At 38.7% G+C, this 22,338-nt stretch overlaps 1 protein-coding gene across 2 annotated transcripts in view; it reads right to left on the bottom strand.

Annotated features, from left to right (window-relative positions):
• atp11a (ATPase phospholipid transporting 11A) overlaps positions 1-21,876 on the bottom strand; it is a 54,018-nt gene extending 32,142 nt beyond the window's left edge. For both annotated transcript variants that reach the window (XM_085447754.1, XM_085447755.1), the window contains exon 1: positions 21,492-21,876. In XM_085447754.1, coding sequence (XP_085303880.1) covers positions 21,492-21,536 — 45 coding nt within the window. In that variant the 5' untranslated portion in view covers positions 21,537-21,876. The remainder of the gene's footprint in view (positions 1-21,491) is intronic.
• Positions 21,877-22,338: the final 462 nt, after the last annotated feature.

Raw genomic sequence — 22,338 nt, 5'->3', positions numbered from 1 at the left:
AATAGCATCTTTACAAAATAAAAGCGAGGCTTATAAAATAAAGCTCTGCCGTATTAGCTCTGGCTTTTCGACTTTGAATGTAACTGGAAACTTCGGGCTATTCTGGACCTTGATAATCACTATTAGCAGAGGTTCACGTTTCAGGACGTGGGAGGTTTCAGGGGCGTATTTATAGTTGGAAGGGAAACATTTGTGGTCAGGAGAGAAAGATGGAGAGAGCTCAGAGGCTTTGTTCGTGTCTGTCTCACTCAGCACCCATATTCACTTTCCTGAATGTTAGTGGAAAGCGACAGGCTCACATACGAGGACTAACACATCCCTGCAACATCAAAAGACAACTGAGAAGCCATACATGAACAATGGCATATAACGTTACCTGTGCAGACACAAGGTATATTTAGACAAGCCTAACTTGTGCTGTCATTGTGTGTCTGTGTCTGTGTGTCTGCATAATACAAGAATGATGAGGTAAGCCCACCCAGTGTCAACATTAACGTAACAGGCACCGGGCTTATTTTAGGAATTTCACATTTAGATTTAGCGCCTGAATGTACACACAGGTGCAAAGATCAGCGGCACAAGTCTCTGAGAGTTTTAGGAAGTGAAATTAGCTCTTCGAATGTTATCTTTTATGTATTATAGCTTTTTAAGTGACAGCGTCACAGCTGTCACTATTGTTTTTATTAGTATTAGTAATATTATTATTAGTAAAGGGCAACAAATATAATACTAGGTTCCATTCCTCTGTGCTCTCGTTCTGTATTCTGGATATGATTACTTAAGGTTTTTGATATTGCAAAAAAAAATAAAGTAATATAAAAGTAAATAAATTAAATTCATTTCATTGTTTCTGTTAACTTCTGATTTTCTGTTAATCACTTACACCCTATGGAAAATATGACTGAATACTCAAAATATAGGCAGAAAAGGGTGAAAAAAACTACTTGATTAAAACAGGATTGTTTCCAGGCACTGACTACGAGCACCCACATTACCATAATATAATCACAAACAAAGTGAATACATATAATACCTTTAATCAGCTGTACCTGCGTATCTGTATTTCTGTTAGATTTAAAATGTTAAAAGATAAACATGAAGTGAAAAAAGGAGACGAAAAGGTCATCCAGTGCATCACATTATTCACATTATCCTGACTTAGATCTCATTTAAATGTGTGAATACGTCAGAGTTTTAATAAATCGCACACTTTTAAAATGCCTTGAGAACTGAACGCAGCATTTGAGAGGCAGAAACTGAAGGCCCACTGTGACAAGTAACAGAGGGCCATATTGTAAACAGGAAAACATTGACCCACCCACTCACACACAAGACGCTTCCTGCAGCAGACACACACCCCACCCCTGACCCCACCAACCAAGACACACAGGAGCAACAAATTCATGTGTGAAAGAGAACGAGAGACGATGCTCGACAGGCAGGACCCAGAGAAGAGAGACAGTTGATATGGTTCCTTCCATCAATACCAACAAAAGAGATGTTATTTTGATTAGATAAGACATACCTATGTGTTTGCTCTCCAACGAGACATTGGAGTACCTGTTGAGAGGATTTTCATTACGTGGATTGTTTCATTATCGGGCTCTTTTGGTATGTGCCCAGCTGGTAAATACAGAAAGATCCATACAAATCCATAATCACAGCAGCACATGGCCGAGACGTGATTTTAAGATTGACAACAATAGAGCGCACATCAACATTGTCACCTGTAACTCAACTGACAGTTAAAATTATCTTATAATCTTTATTAAATCTATGACGAATGCACCCTTAGGTGAACAAAGGTCATAATTTGGTCTCTTTAATGACTGACACAAAGGTTGTTACAGTAGGAAAACCACTAAATCTCTACAACCTCATCTGGTGTCAACTACATTAGATTAAGTAAAATGGTAAATGGCCTGTATTTGTATAGCCCTTTACTAGTCCCTAAGGACCCCAAAGCGCTTTACACATTCAGTCATCCACCCATTCACACACATTCACACACTGGTGATGGCAAGCTACATTGTAGCCACAGCCACCCTGGGGCGCACTGACCAGTTACTCTGGTGTCTGTGAGTTGGTTAAACTTCCACCCATCTCCACACTACTGAACTCATGACTGAGTGTTTCACATTTGATCACATGAGAAAAATGAGCACATCCACTCTACATATCTGTTCCAGAAAGCCTGGAGCTTATTAAGAGCTGCGCAAGAAATGAGGAAGTGGAGCCACTTCTCTCTTCTCTTACTCATTTTCCTAATCTGAACCATTGTTGTAAGGTTAGAGGGCTAGAAGGTGTGTAACGCAGTTTGTGATTTTGGTTTATATAAATAAAATCAACTTAAAAGAAATAATTTATAATGACCATGCTGAATGTAGTCAAATTAACACATACTCACTCACTGTACTAACTGCACAATCCAGAAACCAACCTCCACACTGCACTCAGTCAGTGCTGTATGAAGCCTGGCAGGTAAAGATAACATTTACAGGACACTGAGCAGCAAAAGAGGAAATCACCACAAAACACACAAACTATTGTTCCTCTGCAGATTTAAAGGCTGAGTTTATCGTTTCCACCGATGACCAACCCGACATTGTTTTATCTCCCACTGCAACAGGCAGCGCTAAAAATTAGTCAACAGCTTTCTGCTATAAAGCCGGTCTACGTTCTGTGTTATACATCATGTTTGCATGTGGAAACACATTCCTCACGTGTGTCATGAGTGTTTATTATCGCTCAGCTGCCACTGCGCTACAGCGATAAGGCAAACCAAGCTTTCTTGTCTAAATCACTAGCCGATAAATGCAAAGTGTGTGTGTGCATTAGCAATTACTCATATACTTGAGTCAGATGAGTAGAAAGGTAAATAACTGATAACGTGCAGAAGCGGGGAGATTCTCATACTAACTCTGAACCCATGAATGTTTTCCCATTTTCTACACAAGAAGATTTTTCACACCATCCCTGCGGGGTTTCTCTCAATGGACTTGATAGGAAAAGGCAAAAGAGCAAGCCAGAAATAGCAGTGAGCATGTACTATCATGTGTTTCAGAATTACGTGGGGAGGGTAATAAAACGATTGACTGTTGCACGTCCAGAAAAATAAAAATAAAATAAAACACCACACAGATGATATGGAGGTTCACTCACCCCGGCTGTCTGTAGTTTAATCTTTATGTGTTTGTGATGTTCTGATAAGGGTACAGATATGTGTGTGCAATCAGCTTGGCATGTGTGTTACCTGAGTTACAGATTAAAGACCAGCTGTCACAATGTTGTCTAGCCTCACCCAGGCCGCCCTGGCCAGGCCAAATGAGATAATGGTAAATCCTCATCATCCAGCCTTAAATGCCTTCAATCAACGCTGTGATTGAATGCTGTGTTCACCCCAGAGAGAAGTTAGCAGTCATGCATTTGGAGCTGAGTGTCTGGGAAAAGTGATCCAGAAGCCTGTAGTTAAGATTACACTACTTTATCCTAACACAAACTCGAAATAAAATGCTGACTGTTTCCATAATAGGAATTTATGCATTTAAACATGACAAAGCAGCTTGGACTTTATGTTAATTAAGAGTGTGTGATAGAGCTGATCTTGCCATCAAGTAACCCACCACTAAATTTCTTTCCCATGTTTGAGACCAGAAAAAGGCTCTAAGAATGAGCTCTTAAAAGTTAAAGGGAATGTATAAGTGGCTCCATCTCAGTGACAAAATTGATTAATTGATCTATAGCACAATCTGCACCCAGTCTCCACAATTTCATTTTGTCCATCAGCATTACACATCGCTCTGGCCTCCCCCTGCTGTGGTGGCAAGGGGAACTCACAAAGTAAACATTGTAGCAGCAGTGCTTTATGGTGTGAGAGAAGAATTAATTTTGCCAGAGACCTGGAACATTGTAGCTTTGCAAAACTGCATAATGGGGACACTTTAATTCTGAAAAAGCACTACTGTGTGTGTGTGTGTGTGTGTGTGTGTGTGTGTGTGTGTGTGTGTGTGTGTGTGTGTGTGTGTGTGTGTGTGAGAGAGAGAGAGAGAGGGAGAGAGAGAGAGAGAGAGAGAGAGAGAGTGTAGGTAAAATACCAAGCCACTATGGCATCATAGAGATCGGACAACAGAAAAATAATCAGTTACCCACAAACTAACTGTGTCTCTGTGTGTCTCCGGGGGATTTAGTGATCTGACTGCTCTCGTCAGTGTTTTGTAACCTTCTACATGCACACATACGCAACCAAACGCACACACACAATGGCCTGATCACATGAGAGCACTACTTGTATTAATCAGAGTCAGTGGAATTTACAATTCAGCAGTTGTTCAACCTTTGTGTGTGTGTGTGTGTGTGTGAGAGAGAGAGAACTGTTTTTAAAGTAACTCTGCACCTGCATGTCCTTAAAAACTCTTGCATCTGTAGAACTGAGTTAAACCAGGAGCAAAAAGGAGGGAAACACAGGAACGATGTAGCGACAAAGAGCGCCAGTTTCCAGTATTCTTCAGGTCAGCATGAACTCCTTTGCACTACAATGGAAATATTAAGTGCTTTTCTTACTTACTTGCTATTTTTAATGCAACTGCAGTAACTATAGTTGTCACATTTGCTGCATAATTGTTAACACAGCTACATACAAAGTTTTAATAATTGCCAGAAAAAAGTTGTCAAGTAATGTTTGCCTAAAAATCATTCTTCTGATCTTGCATGGACCAAATAAATAATCAGAAGATAATCATTTTGTTGTAGCCCCAGTTTCTAAATCTGCTACATAAGCTACAACTAATAGTTTAACTGCAACGGCTGCTGTGACCAGGTGTTTTTAGTAACACCTCTTTTTTAACAACAACTGCTCTTGTTACCAGTTCTAAGGACTACTTCTCATCCCAACGCTTTCAGCATGCTTATTTAGTCAAAATTTATTATCAGCATCTACAGGTTACGCATCAAGATTCATGCAATAAAATTTCAGTAAACTGTCTCAGTCAGCAACTCCACAAAGTAATAATAAACTGAGCATCCAGGGCTTCACTCAACTCTTCTTGCCTATTACTGACTGAACGCATCACTCAAAGTGACAGACAGTGTCAGTTGTCAAAGACATGCACTATTTATCAACACAATGCAAAATTATTAAGCAATGCTTATAAAGAGGCACAATGCATATTTCTGCAGTACAAAATCTAGTCTGATTCATTCACTGATTGTCTGGATACGTAATGAAATCTGACATTTTGTATTACTGCAGTGATGAACAACAGTATAGTATACTGTGTGGCTTTAATGCATGACTTTTAAAAGACTGAGGTTCAGTTAGATTTAGTACAGCACTCCACAAAAATACTTGAACTAAAAGAAGTTATTACTATTTAAGTGGAAAACATAATTATACTGGATTCCTGGTGACAATATTCACTGAAACCTCCTATAAATCCACTAAAATTAAATGTTTTCTGATTTTAATGAATACGCATAATATAAAAAGAAGTCTTAGTGTCTTGTGCACGTTTAGTCCACAGCTTGTTTTTATAAAAAGACTTAAGACATAACACATAATTGGTTGAGCTAGAATTAAAATTGAACTATAAATCAATTACAGCTTAATAAACTCTCAATAAAATACATGTTATGTTTCGTGTTAATAAATGAATCCTAAGGGGAGGTATGTGAGCGTAAACAGCAGGGCTGAAAACTCTCGTGAGATCATCCATCACTGAGATAAAATGAGCCGAAATAGACATTCACCTGTCTCCATTCCTTATGTAGGTCAGAAGACCACTCACCAGCTGTGTGGGTGGGTGTGTGGATGTGAGAAAGAGGCTATGTGATGGTTTGTTTGGTGGTGTTAATGCTTAAACAGCTGAGTAACTTGGTTTGTGAAAAGTGTTATATAATCATTTTATCCACATAAATGAGCTTGAGCAAACTTAATTAAATCTACATTCATGTATTACATTAAAAAAAATAAATTATTCTGTAGAAGATGTTCTCTTTCTACAGCCACACAAACCACTGCCACGTAGCCGACCTTTCCTGCTCCATCATCATTTCCTCTCCTTGATAAACTGTTGAGGACTGTGGGAAAAGGACAAGATAAAGCAGCAGAGGAAGAGAGGAGAAGAACTGGTAACCTCAGCCAGCTTCTGGCAGCTAAACAGAGAAATTCATTAGCCTGGTTTTCACAGAGCACATCTCGGTAGGGGACTGAGATAATATACCTGCTTTACCACAATGTACGCTTGTCTTCCAGTCTCTGTTTTCACCCCCTCTGATGACCCAGAATTACAAATATTCCTTCTTTCCCCTGGAGTTAGACTTGGGAAATCTCTGGGGCAACATATATAGCTGCTGCTGTTGGGCAGTTATTGCCCTCAGTGAAGTGGATGGAGGATAACGCGGGAGAGATACAAGGCAGAAGGCAGACGAGCTAATAGACCAACCACTGTGCTGCTCCTTAGAGCTGGACAGAAGGCCATTGTTGTGGATTTCCTGTAGATAAGCACAGTCATTCTTTGGATAGCAAGGGAGCAAACATACACAGTGCTCAAGCTTGCTTTATTGTCTGCTGTGTGGGTGTGAAAGGAAGGGACTGGAGGAAAGCACTGCTAGGTGTCACATGACCCTCCCATGACTTGACCCAATGCTGTAAATCAAAGGACATGGGAATAAATACATGTTATAATGGTTAAAAGGAGGTTGATAAAGCCTAATATCCTAATATACAATATTATTCACACAAGAATGCAGTATAGATCACTGTATAGATAAGCAGTCTATGAATATCAACAAAACCAGTTAACAAATCTCGATACAGAAACCTTTTTTGGCACAACAGGTTCAAGAACAGAAACACAAAATATCACTGAATCCAACCAACAACAGTGAATTCATATATCCAGCGAGAACCATTAAAACCAAAAAGAAAAAGCATTTATACCACAACATCTGCCATCTCCTTCCTCTCAAGTTAAACATGTCAGTGTTTGTGTTGAGTACCCAGGTCACACTAAGTGCCTGCATTGATCTGTGGACATTCAGTTGGCTTTAAATAACTGCAGCACTTTCACTCAAAGGAAGTGGGTGCTTATGACTTGGTAGCGCTGCTCAGCTTTTGCAGTGATAGCTCTGAGCAAAAGGGCGAGCTATAATAAGAGGTGCACTAAAGCTAGCAGGAGGTTTAAGGATATCTCAATCAAGCCTAAACATCTTGTCAAAACAGACTTTTAAAGGGGACATATTATGCCCTACGCACACAGGCAGCATGGGCGCCATAGCGGTAAGAAACTGTTGCTCCTGGGCTTCACTATGCTGGCATGTGTTCTCTCTGAGCACTCCAGCTAAAAAGACAAACACCTCTGTATTTAAATAAGTGGTAGATGTGAAAATGTGAGAGTTTGTCATCTGTCTCCATGTGTTCTGTAATGAACTTGTGAGTGGCAACCTTTCCAGGATTTACTCCTCCCCTCACCAAGTGACAGTTGGGATAGACTCCAGCCCACCCTGAATTGGATAAGCAGTTAAGAAAATGGATGAATATACACTCTTACAATGACGGAGGCTCATACTGAACAAAAATGTGAGAGCTCAAGCTTTTCAAAATGCTCCTAGCACTGTTTCCGAGTATGATGTCACAGATATCGCTACTATGTCACCTACACTCACCCTCCAATCAAACCTTCTGTTTGTGAGCGGCTACTAACTCAGAGTCAAGTGTACCTAAATGTAGGAAGGACGGAGTTAAAATAGCTTGTTTCAGATAGATGGTGAACTGAGAGACTGCACCAAGGCCCAACATAACTCTTAGAAAAAAAGAATCATTTTGCAAAAGCTATTAGAATAGAGACAAAATAAAAACATAGAATACAATTCATAAATTAACATAATACACTTTAAATATCTGCATGGAAATCAACAGCTTCAAAAACACAATTGGCAGTGCATACATTGACAAATGTTTGTGTCACTGGGTATCGTCTAGAGATGGCACGATACCACTTTTTTATGTCCGATACCGATACCGATATCATAAATTTGGATATCTGCCGATACCGATATGAATCCGATATAGTGTTTTTTAATCAACAAAACTGTTTTTTAAATATCTTGCTGCATTTTGTATAAGTTCATACTCAAGTTTAAAACAACAACTACACTAAAGCTATTCTGTTATACCTGTATGCAAAAAAAAATATTTCATATTTCAGCAATACTGATCAATCTAATAAACTTAAACCTACACCATCCTCCCTATTCTGGTATTTTAAAGAGTACTTAGCATAAATATTAAGCAACCTAACTAATAGGGTTCCAACTCCCAGCAACAACAAAAATAAATAAATAAAAAATAGGGAACCACCCCTCACGCTCCACCTCATGATGCTTAATCGCCGTAATCAACCTTAATTTGATGCAGTGTGAAAAAAAATGCACAGAAATCAATTATTTTTCAAGAAATATTAAATAGATTCAACATCTTTCTTCAACAGAATTGCAGACTGCACAGATGGTACCTTCCCAAAGGAAAAAGTACTATAGCTTACTAGGGTATATATATTAGACTTAATAGTTACTATATACAGTAATGGACTTCTATTCATTTTGCATCAAATTAAAACTTTGGGTGTCAGATAATTATTTATTAAAAGCTAGACATTTTAAATGAGAATAAGAAAGAAAAGTATGTCTTTGTGCCCCCTTTTCCCTGTTAATGCCCTATCGGCCCCCCTGGCTAAACTTTGCTAGATCCGCCCCTGCACAGTTACCAGTCGTCAGCTACATAGAAAAAGATCCTGGAGTAGAAAGTAATATTAAATACATTCTAACAACAGCTTATCAAGCTTAAACGTGCTGCTGTTGTTCAGCCGCTGGTTTCCTCTTTCTGGTGCAAAGTGGGCCAAAAGCAAACCAGAGAGACGGACTCGCGACAGAAAAGCCGATCAGCTGATCGTTAAGCAGTTTCATGATTGAAGTAGCAGCAAGAAGAGGCAGTCGCAGGAATGCTTTACAAACATTCAGAGATGGACTTACACACTTGCTTTACTTCTCTCGGGATAACTTTGTCGGAGATGAAATGCCGGGTTGCTAGCGAAGCTCCAAATGCTATCCAGACCACCGACAGGTCCCGCATGCCACAGCCACTCTATCACGTGATGCATACTGCTCCGAGTGCTAACGTTCTGAGGTGAGTTACGGCGTGTTGCAAGTTTTGTGAGATGCTTTCGTGATATTTAATGGATCGGATTAAATTTTTTATTTTTCTCCGATATCCGATCCAGTAATTTAGGTCAGTATCGGACCGATACCGATACGTAATATCGGATCGGTCCATCTCTAGTATCGTCATTGGCATTTTGTTAATACATGCAGAATACTTTGTGCAGTAAGCAGGATAACGGCTCAGCAGCCCAGCCTGAGTAAACACATGAGCTCATGGTATGGTACAGGGTTAAATATGAAGCATCAACCAGCTGGAGAAAGGTACTCCATATATCCACATTTCTGGGAGAATCATGAACATTTTCTCTCCTCTAAGAGTTAGATAAGATGATTGAAACCACATCTAGAAGATGAGCTTAACTTAGCACCAGGACTGACTGCAGTTCGGTTGAACAAAATATACAAAAAAAAGTGTCATCCACTGCATGTTTTTTTAAACAGGTGTTATATTATCCTGAGTGAATCGTCCAACTGCAAAGAAATTGCAGAAAATTGACAGCACTATTAGTGTACACGTATTTTACCTCTCTCAGTTTCACTTCCTGCAGTAACATCAGACCTTCTACGAATCTCTGAGGACATCAGAGAAAACTACCAAAATGCTTTTATATCTCTTCTTCCGACATGTTTACTTCTCAACTTTTCATTCTCCTCGTCTCTTTCCCTTTCGTTAATGGGAGCCTTCTCTAATGTTTGTCCTAGGGGCACCTCTTCCTAATGGTGTTTATTATACTGTTTGTCTTAGCAGCAATCATCCTCACACACGTGCACACACAGGGAGTATATGAAATCTCTGTCTACCAATGCACCTTCACATCCCATTATAAGTGCTCCAAGTGATCATTATTTTAAACTTAATTAATATCGCACAACTGTGAAAATTTCCACTATGGTCTCCCACAGCCCAAAGCACTTTTATGAAATAAGTGTTTAATTGCTCCAAATAAAAAGAAGTAAAAACAAACTAATATTATCGACTAAAAATACCCTCAAAATTGCAGAATTATCACTGAGAAAAAACAAAACAAATCATTTCCAGTTTTCACTGTCTATACAAAGACAAAGTGACTCATCTTACAACATCTTTAAACACGTCATTACTTCCCCAGCAACATAAGCTAAATAAGCTGACTGTGTGACTCAACCCAACTTAAAAAACATTGTTCAAATATTTCAGCATTTTTGTAAACTTTCCAAAATCTGGGTTCAGGAGAGCTTCCCATACAGCGTGTCATCAGCTCCCTGGGTTACTGCTGTCTTAATAAAACTGTGCCACAGTGGAGCATATTCAGGGAAATAAAGTCTAGCATGAATCATCCTCTTCAGTCTTATTGGCCTTCAAACTCCACTCATTCTCTGGCAAACAGAAACTGTAGCTAAGCTGTAGTTTAGGTTGTGCTATGAGGAGTAAGTGTGTGTATGTGTCCCTGTTGAACTTATTTCTAACTGCTCCATTTTTCCAGTTGTTTGAACTGATCCAGGCTCAGTGGAATTTAAATCGATCACATGATGTTCAACTGATAAAAAACTGGAGTCAAAACCTGCTCCAGGCCTCTCTCTTTTTGTTTCCATTCAAGTTTAATGAAACTTTTGAAAAGCTGTTAAACAAGTATCAGTATTTCCTAACAGATCGTCAAATTAGTTTTTCTGAATGAATGCTGTGTCTTCTGTTTTTACTGTATTTACATTTAAAGATTTTGAATTAAAATCATGCAGAAATCATGTTCTCTTTTAACAATATAAATTTTTCTGTTTGAGTGGACATCGTTCAAAGTTATATCCTGATAAGTATTCTTACGCATTTAAGTGGAAACCCACTAATTTCCTTCAGCAACATGTGGAGCATGTGCTATGGAGTATTATCACAATTTGTGCAAAAAAGTTGCATAAAGCCTTTTCCATACGGTAAAATCCTGTAAATTACCACAATAATGACACCTGTCTTCCATTCCTTTGTCTTCCTGGTTAAACAAGTAAGAAGAATGAGTGGAACTGAAAACGCAGCATCCTCTGCTCCAGCGCTTCAGGCATTTTATTTTTAAACTAGCTGTTGTGATTCTGACAGTGCAGTGTTAAATCACTGAGGTGCTCTCTTAGGTCCAGATATCTAATAGTCTGTTACATTGAATTACATTTTGAGAGAAGAGTGGCTCGCTCCAGTTCGGTGAACGAAAACAGGGCGACACAAAAACTTGAGACTCTTCAAACTTTTGCTGGACTGTGATCATCATCTGATGTCTCGGTAATCCTTGGAGATGGCTGTTCTGCTCTTTAGGGGTATTGTGTATTTGTTCTATGCTTTGTGTTGATGTGGTACATTTCTTTTCACTTTTGTTCAGTTCAGTTGAGCTTCATTGCTCTGTGCTACTCGTGGTGCTACACTCTCATGCACCCCCATGAATCCTGCTGCCCTTCCATGTCACCTAAGAAGGCAAATTCACACACACACACACACACACTCGATGAGAGTGAGCTGCACCCGAATAAAGGAGAAAATTACTATATGGTCAGTTTGTTCTTCATCTCCTTGACAACCATGAGATTACGTCTTCCTGTTTCTCATCCTCTGCACCCACTGACTCTATTACTGCATCTTAATGTCTGAATCATCATTTTGTCTGTCATCCACCATCCTCTAAAATCCTCTTTTCTGTCTTCTACTGAAAGCAGTGGGGTCAATTTTGTGGTCAATTAAAGAGGACGACACATGTTTTATAAACTTTTTAGCAACAATTCCCAGCTTCTCAACCCCACCCCCCAAAACAAACAAAAAAAAAATTCACAGCATAGCAGGGCAGTGGGTGGAGGGAAGCTAATGACATCACGTGGCTCCCATAACATCAATCACCTGACAGCGGCCAAGCAGCATGGTGGAAATACATTCCTAAACTGCTTCTTCTGCATGGATTCTCTGTGGGTTTCAGATAATAAGAGCCCCAGTGTAGTAGCTTTTCATATTGTATGCATAGTCACAATTACATAATATGAATAAAGTGGCTCTCAACACCTTTCTACTGGCTGTTCACTGAAGGATGATGCTTCAGCTGCGGGTCAAACCAACCAGCCATGAAACAAAGTGAATGACTTCCTGAACATAAAGCAGTTAAAATATTAAAAAATGCACCGTCGCCTTTGCTGTAGGAAGAACATCGTGTTGGTTTGATGCATAAATCCTGGAACAAGCCCAGTCCTCTCAGGAGCACATCTACTCCACCGCCAGCGTAGCCTCTGCTATTTTTATCATGCCGCTGTAGTTGAGTTGTACATACATTGTGTGAACTATAAGAGTTACTCCTCCTTAAATATATATTATTCAGCTGAAAATAACAGTACTATGGAGATATTACACACCCAGCAACAGGCCCTGTATATTATTATTAAATATATGTTTTGTCTTCGGTTTTTGCTTAACTATAATTCCAAATCTTGATCGAACAACAGCACTTTATCCATTCTTGCAAATCAATCAAGCATATTTAGATTTAATACCTGATCTTGATCCACAATATGAGAAATATTGTTGGGTTGCAGATTTATAGGTGCCCTCTTTTGCTTGTGGTATTTGTACTCAAATATTCATGTGGTGATTATTTATTCATGTTAAAATGCTGCATGTGGTGTGTTTCAGGGATTTACTTTATCACAGTAATTCTGCAATCAGAGCTATATCTATATTGTTATTCTGTGCTATCCTTCTTCCAGTCCTTTCCACTGTCAGATATAAGACATTTGCAGCACTACATATATTACAGTTCATAATTAAGCATTATCAAGGCGTCACTGGAAACTGAAAATACATCTGCACAGTCCTTTGTGTGTCCTAACTATTATATCACTTGGGGCTGAATGTTTTCTGGCAGACTGACAGTCTGAGCAGTTAGATCACAGTCGTCTACTGATGGGTTCCTGCTAAAGTGCATTCAAAATATTATAATTCATGTTGTTTCAATGTGCATCAGCTGCTCAACTATGGAAACCACTTAAGAAACCACTAGCTGTAGCTTGATGTTGAGCACCAACATGAGATTCACTTGTATGTATCATCTGGTTCCCAGATAGTAATATTGGCTAGTTTGTATTTTGTAGCCTAGCAACAAATGCATCTTCAGGAGGGGGCTTTGGTGTCTTTGATAAGTTGTTGCACAAAAGAATGCTGCAAGGCTTTGAACTGTAAACACAGCTTTACGAGTGCTCTCTTCAGACGTCTTTGAAAAGCTTTTAACTTTCCCTGAAAGTGCAGGAGGCTGGTACCATGCAATAATTACTATTATTATTCATGAAAAGAAAGATAAGATGACTTCAACTACTGATCATTATACTTACAATTCTGTACCAATACAACATTACTGCACTAGCTGGGATGTCAGCAAATGTATACCTAATCACTGTCCAAAGATCATACCACAATTACTGTTTTCATGCACCTGTGGTAGAAGGCTGGAGATATACCCTTTGTGTATTTCAAAGCAGAATTAGGCCATCAAAAAAAATGATATTTTTAGCAGTGATCAGCAGCAAATATTCTAATTGTTGTTCCATGCAGTGATTTAAGCTGGCTCCACTTGTAGAGCCATATGGAAGAATTTGGTCAGAGAGCTGCAGTTTGCTGCTTTGTGACTTTAATGAATAAAACAAAGGAGACAGCGAGAGCTGCACAGGATGAGCAAGGACGAATTTGCAGTTTTCTTTGTTTTTTTGTGTTTTATATATATATATATATATATAATAAACCCTTACTAAAGGTCATAGAAAAGTCAATAAATATTGCAACAAAGTCACTAAGTTGGCAACAATGAGGTAAAAAAGTGTTTAGAAAAAATACATGCCCCCTTCAAACAATTTAAAGCTTAAAGATCAAATATTCTGGTACAGCCCCAAAGGACAGGTTACAAAAAAGTAAAGTAACAGTTTTAAGATTTAATTGTTTCAGTTAGACTTTTATTAAACGTTGCATTGTAGATAGATGCTCATTCCTAGACCAGTGGAGAACATCAACAAAAGGAACCAAACTTTTGAAGTAGAGAAAATTTTGCTTCACTTCCTGTGACATCACATTTATAGATAAGTACTACCTGCCAAAAATCCAAATGATCAATAGCCTTTTATGACTGTCTGCTAATGTCTCCAACCAACAAAGCAATGGAGAAGTGGGGAAAGGGGGTAAGGCATTATGGTTAAATGGAAGTGGGGTGGGGTGATATTTATAGTGCACCATCAGCTTTTTGGAAAGAGGGGAGGCGGCTCACTTCACTTCTCTTCCTCTCTGACACGCGGGCCGTGGGGAATGGTGTTCCAGGAGAGAGTCGACCGGCTATCATTCCCTCAGACAGGGGGAACATTAAGGTGCACACCTGCCTCCCTCAGCACTTTCACTGGCAACCTGGAGCAATGTTATTATGATGACCCAAGTTCAAACAACATCTCTCGCCCTCCATATCTGTTATCGGTCTCTCTCTTTGGATAGAGGTCTCTATGCACCATTAACCTAAGGCTATTTATCATCTGTCTACTTGTTCATTGAGCTGTAATATACTGGTAATGTTACTGCGACGACACTGATACAGGCTCTTAATGGAGCTATAGCACTCCACTGCAGGTATTGCTTAGACAGTATCGTGAGGAGCCAAAATGTTTTTCAAAAGTGTCAGCACATAAAGAAAAAATGTTAACAAGCTGGTGTAGAAACATTAATGCAACAAAAATTATTTACTCCTTTGAATTAATTCAGAACTGAACGGCTATGGATTTCGAATACGTATCCAAATAGCACAAGGAAAGAAGTAATGTTCTGTTTCACTTTGTCACATATCAATGGATATATGCAGCAGGTGATGATGGACTACTAGCTGAAATTCCTTCATTTTAAATGAAGGAATTTAGGAAATGTTGCCATATCCAATAGAAAAGAAAGATGTTGTTAAAGTACATGTAGAATGTTGTTGTAAAGATACAACATGGCTGCAGAAGGTTTATCTGCTCAATACTGAAAAACATAATGTGACTCATATAATAGTTTTACATGATCAACCGTTTAAAATAAAATTGGAAATTTTCCCTGCCTTCTGAATCTGGCATATTTGTGCAATCTACACATATTAAGAAGGTACTTTTAATTCCAAACTACTCCTTGTCACCTAGGTTTTCTAGTAAGTCCTGGGAGTTAATGCAGATAAACAAAGAAGCAGCAACTAGTGAAGCAGCAAAACAATCTTGAGGCCAGATGGCTTAGTGAGAGCCTGTGAATCCTTCACCTAAAGAGGTTAACCCAGGTGAACCTTGTGGATTGCGACATTATGGCTGAGCAGCTGTTTAATTGTTAGCATGGGGGTCACTAAGAGGAAACCCGCCAATGCAGGAGGAGCTACACGTGAGTAAACTTCAAAAGCCGCTACTGAGCATCACAACAACTTGACTCTTCTTTAGCATAAAAATTGCCTTTTTCTGGCATACCATGGCATGCCTATGCAATGTAGAAGGAAATTACAAGTCGTTTCATTCACAAGTGCTGTAATCTGAAGAGCAGTGGCACTCCTGAAGTGTGAATTCTGCTGTTTGAACCCAAGCACGTAAAAATGTTTAACTGTTTAACTCCTCTCTGGAGGGGAGAGGGAGGGGAAACAGGAAACAGGAGGACAAAGGAGGGGGGAACAACTAAGCTGTAGTGCCTCTTCACCTCACTGTACAATACCTTGTGCAATACTTTTTGTAAATAGTCAACAGTGCAATAGACTCAATACCTGAAATGTGCAATTCACTTGTATTTTTATTTTTTATTCCTATTTATTCTATTTATCCCCTTTGTATATTTTATTTATATTGTCTCTGTATTTATATATGTGTGTGTGTGTGTGTGTGTGTGTGTGTGTGTGTGTGTGTGTGTGTGTGTGTGTGTGTGTGTGTGTGTGTATATATATATATATATATATATATATATATAACAATTCTGTAACTAACTTCGGTCGTTGCTGTGCTTTTTTTTTTGGAAGTTGAATTTCCCAGAGGAACCCACCCGAGGGATTAATAAAGTTCTATCTTATCTTATCTTATCTTAAATGGACTGTTGTACTATTAAGTAGTAGTAGTATTAAGTAGGACTCACGACTGTAACCCTTTCTTCAGGCTTGATTACCTTAGTTTAACCTTTAGGCACTTCCTTATGGTTAAGCCAAGTTAGACTTTATTTGCACAATGAAGTCTTCCATCTCTACTCTTCTGTGAGGGCATTAGTTAGAAAAGCCAGCATAGGACTTTTTTGCAGTTTCCACCAAACCTCGGTTGTAAAATTATATCCTGCAGTGATTAAAACACAGTGGTTAGATGGGGACCCTCTGGAATCCCATCAAGCCACCTGGGGCATCCCTGAGCCCCCACAGTGAGCAGACTCCTAAACAAGTTACACAAACATCAGTCTTCATTGTCAGCCAGTCTACTAATGAATTATTGACAAGCATTTGGAGCCAAGGAGTTCATATGATCTGATGCCCTCTGCGTCAACTGGCTACAACTATCCCATCTACCTGCTTCTTACTAATGTGCATGAATGACACTATAGAGACAGCAACATGATCATCAGCCACTACTGACGTGAACATTTATTATGGCCTCATATGCATGGATCAGTTAGCATACTTCACATACAGCCTGCTGATCAGTGAGCTAATTAGAAAATAAAACTAGGCTGAATATAAGTAGTAAGGTGTTTAGTGATAAGCTTAGATCTGAAAGTATAGCTGCAAACTGGATTAAGTGGGTGAAGGTATAGTGAACAGCAGTAACCCTTTAATCTAGTATGTGAAGGCAGGAAGCCAAAAAGAGACCAGCGGGACTTTCAGAGAGCCACATTAGGTAGCTGGAGAGGAATGCTGGGTGGCTTCTTGAACACGCCTAATACACGAACATGATATCTCCGGTTTGTTTCATTTTGGATTCGTCCAATATTGTTTGATTTTCACAGTTACAGTCTACAAAGTAGTATTAGTAGTAGTGTAATGTAGCAATATGAAATTTATTCTGAATAAGATTTACAACCACTTTCTAACATTATGATAAAAACTGGTGATATAATTTGCTTGGAAAGGAAAAAGATCGCTGGTTACCGTAGATTCCAGCCGGAGTCACCGATCTCTCCTTTGAGGTTGTGTCAGTAAGGACATCCAGTGTAAAACCAAATCCCACAGAGTTACCCCCTGTGGCAAGAGGGCAGCTGAAAGTAGCTTACTTATTTAATCAAAAAAATAACTGACCAAATGATAATTGTAGTCCTAAATAATACAAATGCTGTATATTGATTTTGGTCCATCCCATATGGAAAAGATATATATAAATCTTATAAAGTTTGTATCTGTCTTGTGTGAAACTTGTATGAAAAGCATACAAGTGTGAAAACTCACTTGAAAGTGGCCACTTTCATGAGTAAATCATATAAGTTTTTACTATTTCTTTTCCATATGGGATTGGTCCATGTGTGAGTGTATGGTTTTGCACAAGCCCAATGCTTTTACACTAAAAATCACTTGGCTAAGCATGGGTTTTGTTAAAAGCACTGAAAAGCACATTTTAAAGATTTTTAACCCTTTTCCCAAACTGCGAGTTCCAAAGATGTCAACCCGATATGACGTCTGACTTTACTCAGCCTGTAAGCCAAAATAATCTTAGTTTGTCTTTTTTCTAGTCTTATATGGTTTGATTATTTAGGAAAATACCTTCAAAAGGATGGTTAATGCTTTGAATGCCTACTAATATTATTTTAAAATATAGCAAGGTATTTATCCTTCAGAAGAACCAATAAAGTGGCTAGTGGGCAACTGTCAGGAAACTAGTGAGATCTCATTTCTGCTCCAGTTCTACATTTCAGTGTCCTGGTATTTGCAACTCTGCTGTTTTTCATTGTAACAGTAACAGTAACAGTCCAGTTCTGCTAAGATGCACTGAACTCTGTTTGCTAAGCAAACAAACATAGGCTGTCAAAATAACATTTCATTGTTCCTTAAGAAAAAGAAAGAAAATCACCTGCACAGTGTTAAATGATTATAATATTTGTATTGTGTCCACAAGAGGTCAAACCAATACAAACGTGCTGTGTGGGATGAATCAGTTGGAGCTGAGAACTCTCTGCCACCATTAAAGTTCAGTTATTAGCTAGTTTCAGCTGGCTTGGTATCATTTTCAGATAGTGAAAGTAAAGAGATGCTGTGCAACTCCTGTCCATTACATTTTCAGCATATGCTCCAGTGTATTACTAATGTGTGTTATTAACCTACTGTTGCAACCGTTATCTTGTCATTGACTCTTTATAACACAAGAAATTTATAAGGGGAGAAAAAGGGCAAATATTACAACTTAACACCATTTACGTTCAGCTGCTCTGCTGATATCTGTCTCTGTCCCTTTGCACCAGCAGCTGTGTCTGCTGTTGGGACGTTACACCCAATATACAGCATTATGGGTGATTTGCGTTGATAGACACAAAGTCACTGGATCTAAGTATTTAATTCTGGAGAAAACTTAACTTTGTATTTTGTGCCACTCCTGAGACAGAAAGCTGACCGTAGCGTTGTGCTTTTTCCTAACTCTTTTATAATTCTGTTATATAATCCAATTAAACAGTGCTTCTCCTGATATCTCCTAAAAAAAAGACTTGAGGAGGAGCACTGAAGACAGGTTAGAAAATATATAAAACAGTACTTCTAAGAATTTCAGTGACTAAAATTAACTCAGGAAAAGAACAAAACAGGGTGAGCCACCTGTTTTGGAATAACTACACTGTATCTCAGAGCTCTTGGTGCTACCAGCATCACATTTGATTTTAAACTGGTCTAGACAGGACAGGCAGCCACTACATGAACAACTCTGCATGTTACACTTTTAAAGAGAGCTATACTGTAGGCTTATATGACATCATTTAGCTTTTACCTAATTTGAGGCGGCAGCGACTGACGAGACTGACTTTCACCACCACGATCCACACCCTGTTGCAGAGCAAAAGGTAACAAACAGGTACAAAGCAACCCCAGTTAAACCTGTTTATTTCATTTGTACTTTCCCTCTGCAAGCCTGTAGCATAACAGAGAAAGTTTTGGCACAATCGCAATAATAAAATTTACTGTGGCTTCTACTGACATCGCACAAGACGGATGGCACAGCTTTTTAAACACAAGGCGGTAGATTATCCACAGTACAGATATATTTTTCATCATGCGTCCACTCTAAACATTCCTCACACCACCTCATTTAAAGAAACAATGAGCCTTGACACAATATTTACTTTTTTTAGAACAAAGATGCACTGTACGTAACCCAATACTGTCAGTTGCACTCTGTTTGCACGAAAACATTGATGTATTTATAGAGTGAATAACGAAAATTTCAGTACATGCACAGCGGGCCTTTTAATGTTTCTGTGTGAAGCATCATAATTAACAAATTCACACAACCTCAATTCTGATCTTTGGCTGCTTTTTAAATGTTTACTGCACGTGTCGGCATGTTAATAGAAACACGCACTAACATTTAATGATGAAAATTCTCTCATAGTTCAGTTCAGTTTATTGTTGAGCTGTTGTGAAATCACAGGGATCCTTTATCAGGCTGTAAAATCTGTCACAGTTGTTACGTCTATTTGTGAAACAAATCTCAACGTGCCCAAAGCCCAGAGACTCAAAGGAGACTGGTTTCTGAATTACAGCCACAAACAAGTCTATACATGAAATACTTAGAAAACTCAGAAGATGAGAACATGACTAAGATACTAGGCATATTATTACTGTGTTTACATGTCATTATAAACACCTGAAAATTAAACCAATTGTCATATTTAAATACTCTACAAACATTTGTTATTAGTATGTTTTTAGCAGCCTGTTCGTACCACAGGCTCTTTACATCATAGCAGAAATAGTATAAAGCCTGAATTTACATTTAGCTTTACTTTACAGACTTGGTCACAGGGAGAATCCTTCATCTGACAAACAGATGGATGTTCCTGACCCTGATCTTAAGTATTCAGCAGCCTCTTTCCACCACAGCAGCAATGCAATCAATTTAGCCCTAACCCATTTACCTAAAGCATTTATCCAGACCAATTACAGCAGCAGACCTCATCAGCATCCCACATCCTACACCAGTCACCGGCTTCTCTCTTCATGCTTCTAGCTACATGGCTCCATTTCACCCTCCACACAGCAGGGAATTGTATTTAATCAGCTAGTTGCAACAGTTGGGAAGCAGTGCCTAAGCTTCAGCTGAGTACGGAGCTGGGGTATAAACCTCACTGGCTCTCATGTGAGCAGGGCTCGCACTGTCTGGATTATTGTCAAGCACATTACTGCCGAGCCTAATGTAACCCATATAGATGCTGCCCATCGATTTGACTAGCAGGGAGAAAACAAGTGGATTACATAATTCATGTTCCATTTTGTTCTACTGGGAGGTAGCATAATAAATGAGACTGAGTGGCAACGATGACATGAATGATAATAGCTGCCTGTCTGCATTTTTTGGCATGTTCTGCCATGAGCAGATAGGTAGTCACCCACCCACCACTTACCAATACTGTGAGGTGACTCAACCTTTCACTCATTCAAATCACACCGCGTTTGTTGTTTAAAGATGTCTGAACAGTATCTGCAAAAGTACTTGGAACAATTTTGTACATACCAAATAATATCTCTCTCACATTTCGACATATATATATATATATATATATATATATATATATATATATATATATATATATATATATATATATATAGATACACAATGTTTTTCAGCACTAACAGATATGTGAGGAGCTTATTATTTAACACATGCTTCAACATAAATAGCTGATATATATTTAAAGAATATCAGTGAAAGATGCATTTTACATGTGCTTTCAAGATCAGAGTAGTGGGGATCTAGTGTCATTTGTGGAGCAATGAACTTTAAAAAAGTAACTTAAAACTGCCGAAATGTCATTGTTGAAGTTGAAATAAAGGGACGTGGGGAAAAAGTTAAAAAATATATAAGTTGATAAAGGTTAATTAGTCACACGATTTTTAAGTGTCGGGAAGTTTCCCAACCACTCTTCAGTGAGTTGCTTTCCACTCCCTTTATTGAAACCTAATCCTCTGAGAGCCGCTTCGTCGGAATTTTAAACCAACGGTGATAACAAAAAAGGTCACAGGTTTGATTTAAAATGGAAATATCTTTGGTTTGTAGGCAACTAGTCGCATGTGTTAATGTGAACATAAGGGTATTTAATTTTTAAAAAAAGAAAAAAGGAAAAACAAACTTACATATCGGCTGATAAGAGTACGCAGAGTGCTGAAATCCATCCCCATCCTGTTCCTCTTCCCTCTCCGGACACTTCTTCTGCTCTCTGTCTTTTTCTCCTCCAAAGGTTATTTTTACTGCGGGCGCTAGCTTCTTTTTAATTCTACTCCTCTGTCCATGACTTTCTCTTCTCCCCCGTCTTCTTCTTCCTGAATTGGAAAAAAAGGACTCGCTTCCAAACTCACCTACGGACCCCGCAACGGGCTTTAAACGGGGGAGTGTCTGTCTGTGCGTCTTCTACAGTTTGAAGACAGTTCACACGGGCAGCGAGCTGCTCCTCCTAAAAGACTAGAAGCCAAACTAATATCCAGCTCTCTCGCGCTCCCTCTTTCTCTCTCTCTCCCCCCTCTGCGCGTGTACTAATAATCTTCTTGTCTCGCGCCGCGGCCAAAAGAGATTTTCTTTCATCTACGTCACGTGGAGCCAGGTGGTGGCTCTGGCACCGGGGGTGAACGCATGCGCGCTCTAGTGTTTGTGAAGAGTAATTATTGATTGGGTGTTTCAGTTAACTGTGGGATATTTAGTATTTTTTTTAACTTAAAAAAATAATAAAATAAAATAAAATAAAATAAAACAGACTGGTGCTATCCATAGATATGGTGCTGAAATCATTACAGAAAATGTCAGAAATACACATAACTTACACATAATCGCATTTATTTATTTATTCATTTGTTTGTTTATTACTTAGGTTAACTAAAGTTTTGTGATACAACAAATAAGGAATTTGAAAGGTAAAATTTATATTCCTTTTCCATCTCAAATCTCATCCACTTTTTCAAGCTCGGTTTAAAATGAGAAGAGATTTTC

This window comes from Copadichromis virginalis, linkage group LG23 (assembly GCF_057382275.1).
Source record: "Copadichromis virginalis isolate Kocher_CV1m ecotype Utaka linkage group LG23, C_Virginalis_male_GT1.1, whole genome shotgun sequence".
In the NCBI taxonomy this organism is placed as follows: domain Eukaryota; kingdom Metazoa; phylum Chordata; class Actinopteri; order Cichliformes; family Cichlidae; genus Copadichromis; species Copadichromis virginalis.
This window is presented reverse-complemented; position numbering and strand designations above follow the sequence as displayed.